The sequence below is a fragment of the Danio rerio genome, chromosome 20 (assembly GCF_049306965.1).
Source record: "Danio rerio strain Tuebingen ecotype United States chromosome 20, GRCz12tu, whole genome shotgun sequence".
In the NCBI taxonomy this organism is placed as follows: domain Eukaryota; kingdom Metazoa; phylum Chordata; class Actinopteri; order Cypriniformes; family Danionidae; genus Danio; species Danio rerio.
This window is the reverse complement of record NC_133195.1, coordinates 42,807,690-42,821,908: the sequence shown is the minus strand read 5'-3', so window position 1 is coordinate 42,821,908 and position 14,219 is coordinate 42,807,690. Positions and strand designations below refer to the sequence as shown.

At 35.2% G+C, this 14,219-nt stretch overlaps 2 protein-coding genes across 5 annotated transcripts in view; one reads left to right on the top strand and one right to left on the bottom strand.

The window, feature by feature from the left end:
• esco2 (establishment of sister chromatid cohesion N-acetyltransferase 2) overlaps positions 1-14,219 on the bottom strand; it is a 365,881-nt gene that overhangs the window by 171,948 nt on the left and 179,714 nt on the right. The window lies entirely within an intron of this gene.
• The window catches only part of pex7 (peroxisomal biogenesis factor 7), a 61,835-nt gene that overhangs the window by 43,880 nt on the left and 3,736 nt on the right, over positions 1-14,219 (top strand). For all 4 annotated transcript variants that reach the window (XR_012395481.1, XR_012395482.1, XM_073932433.1 and 1 more), the window contains 1 exon segment: positions 786-885. Coding sequence is in view for 2 of the 4 variants with exons in the window: in XM_073932433.1 (XP_073788534.1) it covers positions 786-885 (100 nt within the window). In the remaining 2 variants the exon portion in view is untranslated.

Here is a 14,219-nt window from a genome sequence, read left to right as displayed (position 1 = left end):
AAACCCTAATAAGTTAAGGTAACTCAAACCATTTGAGGAAACCGATTGCAACAAACCCTTTAAGTTAAAAAACTAATCCTAATGAGTACTGTGAACTTAATCCATTTGAGTAAATGAAGCAATTTAAGCACAGTAAAACTCAATAAATGAAGAGAGCTCAAACCAACTGAGGACTGTAAAACCCGATAAGTTAAGGCAACTCAACCGATTGCTACAAACCATTTGAGTTAAAAAAACTAATCTATATGAATACTGTAAACTTACTCCATTCAAATTGAAGTAATGAGGTATTTAATTAACACATTACCTTCAACACCGAGTTCAAAACTCTTTTTCAAATGAGTTGATTGACATTCAGTCAATTTTGAGTTAACTACACCCATTTCATTTGATAAAGTTGACCTTTGGGTTTTACCGTATGAGAGTTCAGTTATGTCTTTTAGTTCTCTGTGAACCTTTCAACATAAACCAACCTCATCGATGCCACACTGCTGGTTAATATAGACATCTCCTTTTAAAGATGTCCACACCTGAGCAGCTGTCATCTCATTCACCTTATAAATACTATCCTTCGCTGCTGCTCTGTGACGATGCTGGTATTAATGCCTGCCTAATGTTTTCTTTTAGACAGGGAAGGTTTTTTATTTTTTCCAGAGAGGTGATTTAATTACATTTGCTGAATGGATCGGTCGGGGCCTGGTGAGCCAGGGCTGCGTCAGGGCTTTGAGAGAAGACAAACGGCCGTTCAATTAGCATGATTGCCTTCTGCTGCTCTGCGTCCACAGATTCTGGGATTATTCCAAGAGCCAGGCGCTGCTGGAGACGCTGGAGCACCACTCGGAGTTCGTGTGTGGCCTGGATTTCAACCTGCACATCCCTAACCAGGTAAACTCACTGATGTAGGTGACACTTATTGACGGCACATCTGCAGGTGGAACTTAAGAGGACAGTTTAGCCAAAAGATGATAATGTACTCCTTATTCACTCTCCCTCAGGTATCTTTAAACCTTTATATGCGTCTTTCTTCTGTTGATCACAAAAGGAGATATTTTGACAAAAGCCAAAATCATGTAATCATTGACTTCTATAGTAGGAAAAACAAGTACTATGGAAGTCAATGGCTCAGGTTTCCAGCTTTGCTTAATATATCTTCTTTTGTGTCCAACATAAAAAACAATCTCAAACAGGGTGAGTTTTCAGTTTTGGTTAAACTGTCCCATTAAAGGGGGCATAGGATTCCCCTTCTCTTAAAAATGAAAGTAAATCTCAGGTGTTCTCAATAAGTCTGTAAAGTTTTGTAAAATAACCATACACATCAATTATTAAAGCTAATAAAGTCAAAGTTGCCCCTATTTTGTCAACGAAATGTAGTTTTTTTCCCTTTAAATGCAAATGAGCTGCCTCTTTCCACAAAAGTGCGGAGCCTATACACACTATAGTGAAAGAAGACAAGTGAATCTCATGCAACCACAATGTCAGAAATGACCATTAGTAAAATAAAGCCTTACATGCTGAGACCAAAGTCTCCACAGTGGATAATAAATGTGCATTTATGAATTACACTCCCGTGAACATTTTTAGGACCAGTGTAACAATATAGCTTTTCCGTGAACACACTTTTTAGGGTGCTTTCATACCTAGACTTTTGTTTCGTAACCTGGTGCATTTCCCCTGTTAGCACGTTTTTTTTGGCATATGTGAATCCAGCAATTGTGCTCGCATACACGCCAAAACAATCAGTCTGAGATCGCCTGAATGAGATGGTCTTGGCTTGATTAAAACGAATTCTGGAGCGGATCTATTGTAATGAGAAAGCAATATGATCCAGTGGACTACAAACCAGGCTATATCACAGTGTATTATGGATATGTAATAGGCAAATATGAAGAGAGAGAATGATGATTAGGAAGGGATGTCATCATTTCTACCGGTAAAAGTGCTTTTCATGTCAAATACAAAAGTGAAAACATGCTGAACTATTAACAAGAGCTGTTTATCTGTTAGGAAAATTCACTGAACAGCAGTCTTGGTTTATCTGTTATCTCTCTCCATAACGTAAAGCCTATAATCCGTAATTCTAGCCTAAATATGAGAACGTCTTACCTCTGATTTATATTTGATGACGATGTCTGTGGGTGTCACTATTCAAAATGAAACCGAGCCTTTTTGTTTATTGCTCATTGCCATAAATTAAAATAAGGATGCATGACAGCTGAGCGGGACTGAAAAATAAAGTGTGGAACTCTGACCAATGTCAGTAGAGTTTACTCGTATGTGACTTGACTTTGATCTCGGTCCATTTTGAAACACTAATGTGAAAGCGAACCGCAACATTGTAACAATTTGAATCCCTGCTTTAGAGCAAAACAGTTGGTCTACATGTGTTAAAGCAGTGGTTCCCAACCTTATTCTTCGGGGCCCCCCCCATAAACATATACAAACATTGGAGCCCCCCCACCATATAAATACACACGCACGCACGCACACACATATGTACTGTGTGTGTATATATATATATATATATATATATATATAATTTTGGTTTTATTGAAGGCCAAGACAAGTTAAAACTGATTAATTAATATTTTCTATACATATTACTATATATTAATATTACACACACACACACACACACACACACACATATATATATATATATATATATATATATATATATATGTGTGTGTGTGTGTGTGTGTGTGTGTGTGTGTGTGTGTGTAATATTAATATATAGTAATATGTATAGAAAATATTAATTAATCAGTTTTAACTTGTCTTGGCCTTCAATAAAACCAAATTTTAGGTAGGCTTTGTCATACTGTCTAATCTTTTTCTTCGCCTCTGAAGAATCACAGCATTTACGTTTGTCTGCCATTTTTGTTTTGATTTTGCCTTTACGACACGTTGACAAGCAGATTGCCCGAGTGAGCAAAATTTAAATAATTATTTAAAGTTATTTATTTTAATTATTTTCACTATTATGTTGGAATTTTAAGCATGTGTTTAGATTATTTTTTATTTTTTTGGGCTGCTCGATTTTGGGAAAAATCATAATCACGATTATTTTGGTCATAATTGTAATCACGATTATTCAAAACCATTGTCAGGTAAAGTCAAAATTATTAGCGCTCCTGGGATTTTTTTTTTTATAAATATTTCCCAAATTATGTTTAACAGAGCAAGGAATTTTAACAGTATTTCCTATAATATTTTTTCTTTTATTTGTTTTATTTTAGCTAGAATAAAGACAGGTTTAAATATTTTGAAACCAATTTAAGGTCAATATTATTAGCCCCCTTAAGCAATATTTATTTTTGATTGTCTGCAGAATAAACTACCGTTATAATGACTTGCCTTATTACTCTAATTAAGCCTTTGAACAGCACTTTAATCTGAATGCTTGTATTTTGAAAAATATCTAGTAAAATATTATGTGCTGTCATTATAGCAAAGAAAAAAAGAAATCAGTAATTAGAAATGAGATATCAAAACTATTATGTTCAGAAATAAGTTAATAAAATATTCTTTCCATGAAACAGAAATTGGGCAGGAAAAGGTTTGCTAATATTCAAGAGGGCTAATAATTCTGACTTTAACTGTATACATACAATTTTCCACCCTGCAATGGAAAGAGAAATAAATACAATAGAATAAAAATATGAAACAAACTGTGCTTTAAGCATCTTCACTGTAAGAAAAACACTTTGGCTACAGCAGTCCTTCAGTCAAGAGCAGCAAAGGTTTTCTCGTTATGTTTGTTTAATAATAATAAAAACAGGCGGCAGCAGGATTATAGCGCGCTGTATCTTTAATGGTTTCTCTTTCACGTCTTTTGATCCTCAACTCGTTTATTACACAAATGAGGGTTAATGTAAATAATCACTAAACACCGCGTTTTGACACCTATTTGACCATTAAAGCGTTCACGTTAAGATGACTTTAGATGTCTGCGCTCCTCTGCTCGTCTCAGTGTGCGAATGAGAGTGAATGCTGACCGGCCGCATGCTTCTGACTGCGTGATCGTGCTGCACACACACATAAGCTCTTTCGCGCTTTTAAGAGCAACACGTGTACAACTGTGGCGAAATATGATGCAATAATCATTTATCTCGATTAATGCTTTTTTATAATCGTTTGAAACCGAAATCTAAATCGGATTTTCGATTAATTGCAAAGCCCTTTAAAATAGTGGACCATTTTTATGCCTTTTTCTACCTCAATACTTATCCTCTCCCGTGCCCCCCCTGTGAACTCTGGCGCCCCCCTTAGGGGGGCGCGGACCCCAGGTTGGGAACCACTGTGTTAAAGCACCCTTAGACTGTGGTAACTTTTATCACAATAGCCGTACTTCATGATAACATGCACATTCAGAAGAATTTGTTTATCATTTATTATTTATAAGAAGTTATTCATCATTTATCAGACTGAAAATTCATATCTAATGTTTTTAATTTAATGTTTTTTTCTGTCATGGTTTATTGAATTATGAAGTTGTTATTAATACGTAATATGTTTTTATCTATATCAGTCTTGCCATATAATAGCCTTAAATCGCATTTGTGGCAACAAACAAACAAACAAACATGTATATTTAGGAATTTAGAAAGATGCACAAAATATGAAGTGACATTTGTTCTAAATAGGCAGCACTCATATTTTGACTCTAACTAACTGATCCTCATAGATGAAGCAGTTCAATGTAACATTTGTTTTGTACAAATATATAACACTTTACTCACATGCTTTAGCACATTTCCTTAAAAAATGAAATTCAAACAATTTTACGTTCACTGGGGTTTAGTAATTATGTAACTGGTATGCACTGGACCGAATTAGCAAAAGAATTTCAGTGCCTAATTTCGGTGCCACTGATGCTGCAACAAGAATATAAGAAGGGTGCATCAAATGCACACATAACTACGCCTTGTGTCACACCATATCTAAACATTTAATTCTAAGCAACTTTGAGAAATACGGACTATATTTTTGTTGCTTAGGAAACACAAGCATGCAGGTAACGCGCACATAAAAATAAAGGGGTGTGCAACTCCCCTTAGATTCGTCAACACGCATGATGTGTGTGCTCTCTGAAAAAAGGTGTTCACTGATTTTGATGACAGCCTTTCACAGGTTAGTACTAAGCTAGTGTAATGTAAATTGCATAATGCAAATCTTAAATTCATACTAACCAAGGAATGATCCAAAGAAATATATTAATGCAACTCAATTCAAATATATAAAATATGAATTAATGTATACTTTAAACTATAATTATATTGTTCAATTAATATTATTAAAGAAAATAAAAAATAAAATAAAATTGACTCAAAAGTATCGGTTCAGACATCATTTTGGCACCGGTATCGAAATAACCCCAAACGATACTCAACCCTAATGTTCACACTGCAGGAAAATTTGGCCCAAATCCAATTTTGTGACTACTCTGTTTTTTTTTTTCATGACAGCATGAACAACAGAAACCGAATAAAATCTATTCAATTCTGATTTGTACCACTTTAATATTCGTTATTAAATCCACAAATACAGATCTGATGTTCAATGCGACTGCAGTGTGAACGGTGATGTCATTTTCAATCGAGATGCTTCATCTTAGGGTCAGTTTAAGGCCATGATCAGCAGGGCCAGACGGAATCTGCGAATGTTTTTTGCTATTTCTGTGGAGAATTTTGGTAAAAATCTGCAGATTTCTGCCCAATTATTTTGGGAGTATTCAGCGGAGTATTATAACTAAAACCTTAATATATTAAATAAAAAGTAATAGTTTACTGAGTAAAAACTGAATAAATTCAGGTTTACACATTTACTCAAGTAAATAAACAGAATTAATAATGGGCAAAAAATCTGCAGAAATCTGCGGAATTCCGCGGAAAATCTGTGGAAAATTTGCGGAATTCTGCGCACGCAGATTCCGTGTGGGCCTAATGATCAGTTTACATTGGATATTGAATATTGGCCACATTTATTATAACAGTGAACCGCTATGCAAAAAACAACAGATCTAAGAAGTAATCTGATTTGAGCACTAAACCTCAGTGTGAACAGAACCTTATGTTCGCTGGTCTATCCAACAGAACATTTTTAATGTTTTTTTTTTTTTTTTTTTCCCGTAAGGTAAAAGCAAGTAAACAAATGACAAACTGCTGCAGTGGTGCTGTAGGTACAAATATTGAGTTATCAGTGGGTGTTAATTTGAAATGGTAGTAGTTATACTTGCAGGGCAAACACACAAACTAAAGCTAAATGTAAATAAAGAAAAATTAAATAAATGTAAAAAAAAATTATGGATGAAGAATATATAAATGTACTTGATGTACTACTCAATCAGTCCTATGATCCTCTTTATTACTTTCTTTCTTTTTTAATTTAATTTAATGGCATCTGTCTTGACAGACCAGTCCCTCATAATTGAGGAACTCAAATCAATATTTCCATGACTCTCCATCTGCAGTTTTTAATTTCTATTAACCCTTGCTGCACTGGCAGGTCTGTTGACCTCACTTTACCCCACACGCTTGTCTGTCTGAGGTGAAAAACAATCATTGGTAGCGAGGTGGCATGTTTTGGAGCGCATGGATTGTGTCACGTACAGTAAGCGAGCGCTCAGCAGCTCAGTGAGTCCTCAGGGAGCTGCTCGTGTCTGACGCCAGCACTCAAACTGATGAAGAAAACAACCAGCCGTCAATGAGGCTTCACTGAGCTGACAGGAGACGTCTGCAGCAAAGCCCCCGTTTTCTGCCACTCTAACAGTTTTTTCTGAGATTTCGCTTTAAATGTCTTAAAAACTATAGGTCACCTCTTTAAAGTCTGTCTGCACTAGAGATGCACTCATAAACCAGCCAGAAACATTTTTATTTTTTTATTAGTTTTCTTTAATTTGACTGCTCACTGTTCTGGACATGAACACAAACTGCATTGCAATGATTTTATAGTGCAAACTGTCAAACGGAGCATTAACAGAGGCACTGAGGATTAAGTAAAAAACAGACACAATGTACTGGCACCGCATAGACTGTAAAAAAGGCTGGGTTCCGTGCATTCGAGTTGCGTTGGGGCAACATAACGGAATTAAGTTAACTTGTTAGTTTATACAAATATAAGTGGATTGAACATAAAACAAATAATTTGTCCCAAAATAACTCAAGACTTGGGTTGTTTCAGTTCATTTTGAATAAGTAGTTTGAACAAAAAGCTGACTTAATAATTTTTTGGGTATACAGACCAAACATAAAGGAAAAACATGGCATATTCTGCATTAAAGGTGCTGTATGTAAGTGTTTAACTTCTAAAGCATAAAATACAATAATATGTTTGCAGATATTTAACAAACATGCAAAGTGAACATTCTTGTTTTTCTGAAAAACAGTGCTCAGTTATTATGCTTTAAAAAATGTGCATTACGTGCCGGAACGCTGTCTTTGTTTTGGTTCTTTAAAATCGCCCACTGCCACTTAAGCCTTCAGCACCCAGCATTCCTTGTAGCTCTCAGAGCATACGTCCATGACTGAAATGTGACCTCTGGTGGACAGTAGCATACTCCGAAATGAGACTTCAGAGATTCAGAGTAAATAATTAGTAAATTATATAAATATTACAGGCGTAAATGTTAGGTGAGCAGGTAACATTGTAACCTCATGTCCAAACAACACGCTAAGTGCAGTGAAAAGCAATTTGGCTGTTTGCATCAGACGAAACACTACAGAAATTAAAATACAGCCATTCAGAAGCACAGAATGTGCACTCACTCGTAAAATGGCTAATATTTAAAATCTAATTAATACATATTACTGCTCTTTAACAATGTTAAATGTAGATGCTGATTTTTTTTAAATAGAACACAATTTAAATCAGCCTTTAGGCTCGATCGTCAGACTCGCTCCTGTTGGTCCTCAATCTGGCAATCTGTGCTTGCATTTATTTTGATCCAGGAGTGCAATAGTTCAACCACTGAGTGTCAAACATACATAGTGCATCTTTAACTTCGACAAATGTAACAGTGTTTCAGTAACAGGAACATTTCATACTTGTGTGATTCTGGGATGTTCTCAACATTAAATTTAAAAAGAACTGCTTTAAATTCAGCTTTGAATAAAGTACATGTCAAATGTTATATTTAAAAAAAATTGTAATTTAAAAACTTTTCTGAATATTTTGTATTTTGATCAAATGAATGCAACTTCGTTGAGCATAATTTTATTTTTAGGGCTGTCCCATGGTAATGACTTTCTTCGATAGTCATTCATTTACGTCCTTAGTCAGCTAATTATATGTTTATGATGTTCTTTTAATTACTTACTTAAGTAAACAAAGGGCTCTATTTTAACGATCTAGGCGCAAAGTCTAAAGCGCATGGTGCAAAAGCATTAAGAGTGTGTCCGTATCCACTTTTGCTATTTTAAGGACAGAAAATTCGATTTGCGCCCCAGCACATGGTCTAAACAGGGTTGTGCTTATTCTCCTAATATGTTATGGGTGTGTTGTGAGGATAACGTGCATTAAACCAATCAAAGTCTCATCTCCCATTCTCTTTAAGTGTCACGCCATGAAATTTACATAGTGGACTTTGTAGGTAGAAAAACTTAATGGAAAAACTGAACACCTCACTAGTGAGAAAACAGACCATCTGTGCGAGGATAAAGAACGAGCCTCCTCCAGTCGGCCTCTTTTCTTTCTCTTTACTTTTACTCTTTACTTTCGTGGATTAAGGAAACGATGTTGTACACACTCCACTGAAGACATCTATTAGCCTACATATTTAATTTCGCTTGTTAAGCACAAAGATATGTTTTAAAACTATTTATAAATTCAGTTTTAATTTTTAAGCAAATGAATAAATGAACAATAATAACGAAGTGTGTTCAAAATATTGATTTATTTACAGTATTCTTCTACATTACAGAACATTTTTAAACCATTGAAAAAAGTGTTTAAAATATAAATAAGCCCAATCCTTTTAGAGCTCTTCTTGCACAGTACTTTGCTAAGTATAATGTCTACATTCAAGTCTTCCCCATTACCTTCACATCTCATTTTTGTAATGCAGAGTTTCTTGTCAATCTGAATGCAAATTTGGGAAGCTTTTAGGCACACTTAGACATCTTTACCATTCCAAAGTCTTTTGCAAGACGTGATGTGCAACTAGAAACCACAAAACATGGACCGCAGTGTGTCAGAGCCAAATTGCAGGATCGGAAAATTATGTATGTATGGTTTCCTTCATATTGTTAGTTCCGCATGGGGCGTAAGTGCAGCTGTTGGCAGGCTGCAGGTGCTGTGGGTTGTTCCTGCAAGGCGAGGGCAAGAACTGTGAAGTGATTTTTTTTTTTCTACCGCAGTCTCGATGTTCACTGCCAACCCATTGCACACATACACACTTTTTTGCTGCTCACGCTTGCTGTCAGGGCCAATATTTCAGACCCACAACTCACCCTGAGCCATTGTTAAAGGGGTCGTGAACTGCATTTTTTTTATTTCATCTGAAGTGCACTTAAAATGGTATCAAGATTTGTACATTAAGTAATAAGCTATTTTCTGTCCTTTTTTAGCCTCATTGAAATTCAGTTGTAGACTCTAAAGTAAACACCAACTACTATGATTGGCTGTCAAGTGAACCAAAGTTACATATTTAATTCAATTACAACTAATTTATTAATAAAAATGTTGTTTTTGTTTTGAGGGATATTGAGTGGTTCTTAATGACATTTGTGATATTAAATACAGGTGACAGGTCTGCATTCCTGCACCTAATTTTTATTCTACTGTTTAACTTTTATGTACGAGCAAGTGTATAATAAAATCCAGACTATGGATCTAGTTTTATGGACACAGTACAAATGGCTATTTTACAAGAAACATGTTTTGCTCTAGATTTGCTAGTTTCAGACCTAATAAATTCCTATTTTTGGTGCAAACATGCATTCACAAAGGTATATGTATATGTATATGTAAATATATATATATATATATATATGTGTATATATATATATATATATATGTGTGTGTGTGTGTGTATATATGTATATGTATGTATATATATATATATATATATATATATATATATATATATATATATATATGTATGTATATATATATATATATATATATATATATATATATATATGTATATGTGTGTGTGTGTGTGTGTGTGTGTGTGTGTGTGTGTGTGTGTGTGTGTGAGTATATATAAATGTATGTATGTATATATATATATATATATATATATATATATATATATATATATATATATATATATATAAAATGACCTCAAAATTTAGGACACTATAGGGCCTTAACATACACTCGACGCAATAAAGTGCTTGACGTGTTTGCCTCAACGTGTTGCTATTTTCAGACCAGCGCAATCTTAATTTTCCCATTTTCCACCACGTTATTTAAATAGCAAATCAATTTGCACCACATTTTGTACTCATGGCTGTTCCAGTCTAGAAACTAGGTGTGTTAAGGCACATTGGTGGCATTTTGCTATTTTGAGGAACTAAAATAGACTGTGCAATAGACCCGCTGAAAACAGGTGTAAAGTCGAGCGCAGAACGTGTTAGTTGTGCGCCTTAAACGTGTACACATTGCTTAAAACACACAGGATGTGCAGCAACACATAAATATCTTTACAAATGAAAAATAATTAAAGGATTAAAATATTACAAAAATCATTATTTTTTACATAAATATAAAAACCACTGCCTTCATGCCGCCTTCATCTCTGGGGGCAGTTTTTCAACCTGCTTATTTTATTTTATTATTATTTTTAGTATTATTTATTATAAGCATATTTATGTTTGTTTTTCTTTTTTAAAAAAAGCTTAAATTTGTCCACCTGTCGGGTTTTGGACCATATGAGGCATAAGAATAGGATGTGTGTTTGGATATAACTCAGTTTTTGACCACACTTCATTATTATTGTTCATTTATTTGTTTGCCGGAAATTAGAACTGAATTTTAGAAATAGTTTTGAACCAAATCTTTGGTCTTAATAAACTAAATTAAATATGTAAGTTAATGGATGTCTTCAGTGGAATGAACAACACCATTTCCTTATTCACAAAAGAGAGAAAGTGAAAGTAAAGGCTGATTGGAGGCGGCTCATTCTTTATCCTTGCGCTGCAGATGGTCTGTTTAACTGTTCTCTCACTAGTAAAGTGTTCAGTTTCTCCACTTACGAAGTCCTCCATGTAAATAGCAAATGCGCCATGGCGTGACGCAACTGACTCTTGGAGTGGGGGATAAGACTTGATTTACTTTCAAAACACACCCATAACTTTTGCGCTTGTCCGCTTTTGCGGCATGCGCTTTAGACTTTGCTCCTAGACGTTAAAATAGAGCCCTATATGTTGTTCTCTGATCCCCTCTAGGTACTTTAAAGGGTTTGTTCACCTAACAATGACATTTTTATTATAAATTACTCACCCTCATGTCCTTCCAAACCCCTGAGCCTTTCATTCATCCTTCAAACATAAATTACGATTTTTAGATTAAATCCAAGAGCTCTCTCATTCTGCATAGGCATAGGTCTCTCATTCTGCATAGGTCCCGAGATGTTCAAAGTCCAGAAAAGGAACCAAAAACATTGTAAACATTTTCCATCTGACATCAGTGGTTACTGTAGCTCCATTAATTTTGTGTGCCAAACAAATGTAAATATGACTTTGTTCGCTAGTATGTTCTCTTCCTTACTGGCAATGCAATGTAAGTTTTGCAATCATTTTGTTTATAGTAAATGTTCACCCTGACCTGATTTAGAGACATTGCCAAACAAAGGAATTAAAAAAAAATGGGACACAAAAGTGTTCTAGAAGCTTTTTGTATGCTTTAAGTTGATTAAAGTTTAATATGACCACTGAAGTCACATGAAATATTTTGGTTCCTTGTTTGGACTTTCAACATCTCAGGACCATTGCTGTCTTTAGAGAATTTTTAGACAGATTTTATCTAAAATATCTTAATTTTTGTTCCGTTGATGACCAAATGTCTCAGGGGATTGAAATAACATGAGAGTGAATCATTAAAGTTGAGTTTACTCGTCTTATTTGTGTATCTATATAGTAGTTCTTGATATAAACGATATCTGTGCACTTCGTTATTCTGCCAAAATGTATTTGCCCTTTTAAACTTTAATTAAATCCCATAACCTTTCCTTCTCTTCGATTTGACTTTCTTCACCCCATAGTCATATAAATTCCTTTAGGCTCATTTAACTCAATTTCCTAATCAGCCAATCACATGGCAGCAACTCAATACATTTAGGCATGTAGACATGGCTGGGTGCCTCTCCTGTCAGCTAAGAACAGGAAACTGAGGCTACAATTTGCATAGGCACACCAAAATTGAACAATAGAAGATTGGAAAAAACGTTGCCTGGTCTGATGAGTCTCCATTTCTGCTGCGACATTTGGATGGTAGGGTCAGAATTTGATATCAACAACATGAAAGCATGGATCCATCCTGCCTTGTATCAATGGTTCAGGCTAGCTTTGGTGGTGTCATGGTGTGGGGGATATTTTCTTGGCACACTTTGGGCCTACCTGAGTATTGTTGACCATGTCCATCCCTTTATGACCACAGTGTTCCCTTGTTCTGATGGCTACTTTCAGCAGGATAAGGCACCATGTCATACAGCGCGAATCATCTCAAACTGGTTTGTTGAACATGAGTTCACTGTACTCAAATGGCCTCCACAGTCACCAGATTTAAATCTAATAGAGCACCTTCAGGGTGTGGTGGAACAGGAGATTTGCATCATGGATATGCAGTTTACAAATCTGCAGCAACAGCATGATGCTATCATGTCAATAAGGACCAAAATCTCAAGGAATAAATTCTAGTACCTTGTCGGTTCTATGCCACAAAGGATTGAGGCAGTTCTGAAGGCAAATGCGAATTTAACCCGGTACTAGTACGGTGTACCTAATAAAGTGGCCGTTGAGTGTACATTGGTTAATTACTGGTACTTAAAAAACAAAGTAACCCTCATTCCTAAAACTCTCTCTTCTGTAGCCTTGTTTCGTACACATGGATTTGATCGATCGCCTCTGGTCATTTCTTGTGCACACATTGAACATCAGTACTGTCTTTATGCCTTTAAACAAAGTGAAGCTTTCGGATGTCGTAATTATACTATAACCGGTTCTCAAGCAAAAGCGCAGCTCCGACTTCATCTCCACCCACAGCAGGTGATACATCATATACCTCCGGCAAGCAGCTGAAACGTCTCTCCAGAAGAGGACATGCATTCTGTACTTTAACAGATATTGTTTCTCAGAAAAGCAGAGCGGAGCTGCAGATCACATTCTCGCTCTCCTGCCTCCAGTTATATTGAACTCTTGTGTTATCGGCTGACCACCCGTTCACTTTTGCGTCTGCTTGTCCTGGCTCTCTGTTGTGCATTTTGCAGTAAAGTAATTAATGAAGCACTTTTCTCCCTCAGTGGGTGAGTCACGGGCTCTGGAGTAATGAGATACGGAGGAAAGGACCACAATAAAGAGGAGTGGAGCTTTGCTTGGGCATCGATAGATCACTTTCATAATGAGTGGAGTTTTGCGTATAGGGCTAACTGTGCCTTTTGAAATTGTATTAATAGTAATATGGATATGAAAGCGCTGGTGTGTTGAATCACAGTGGGATTTTTTTATTTGAATTGTATGCAGTATACTCATGCAGTATGCGGGCCCTCATCAAATTTAATTTATAAAAGTGGATTTATATACAGTTGAAGTCAAAATTATTACCCCTTTCTTTAATGTTTTTTCTTTTTCACATATTTCCCAAATGGGGTTTAACAAAGCAAATAATTTTTCACAGTGTGATAATATGTTTTCTTCTGGAGAAAGTCTTATTTGTTTTATTTAAGCTAGAAAAAACAATTCTTTAATTTTTAAAAACCATTTTAGATAATAGAATAGACAATATTTTTAGCCCCTTATTATATATATTTTTTTTCTGATTGTCTACAGAACAAGCCATCGTTATACAATGATTTGCCTTATTACTCTTACTTAATTAACCTAGCTAAGCCTTTAAATTGCACTTGAAGACTAGTATCTTGAAAAATATTATGTACTGTCATCATGACAAAGGTAAAAAAAAATAATTTATTAGAAATTATTTATTAAAATTATTATGTACAGAAATGTGTTGAAAAAAAAATTCTCCCCAATTTCTGTATTTTTGTATAAGAAATATACAAG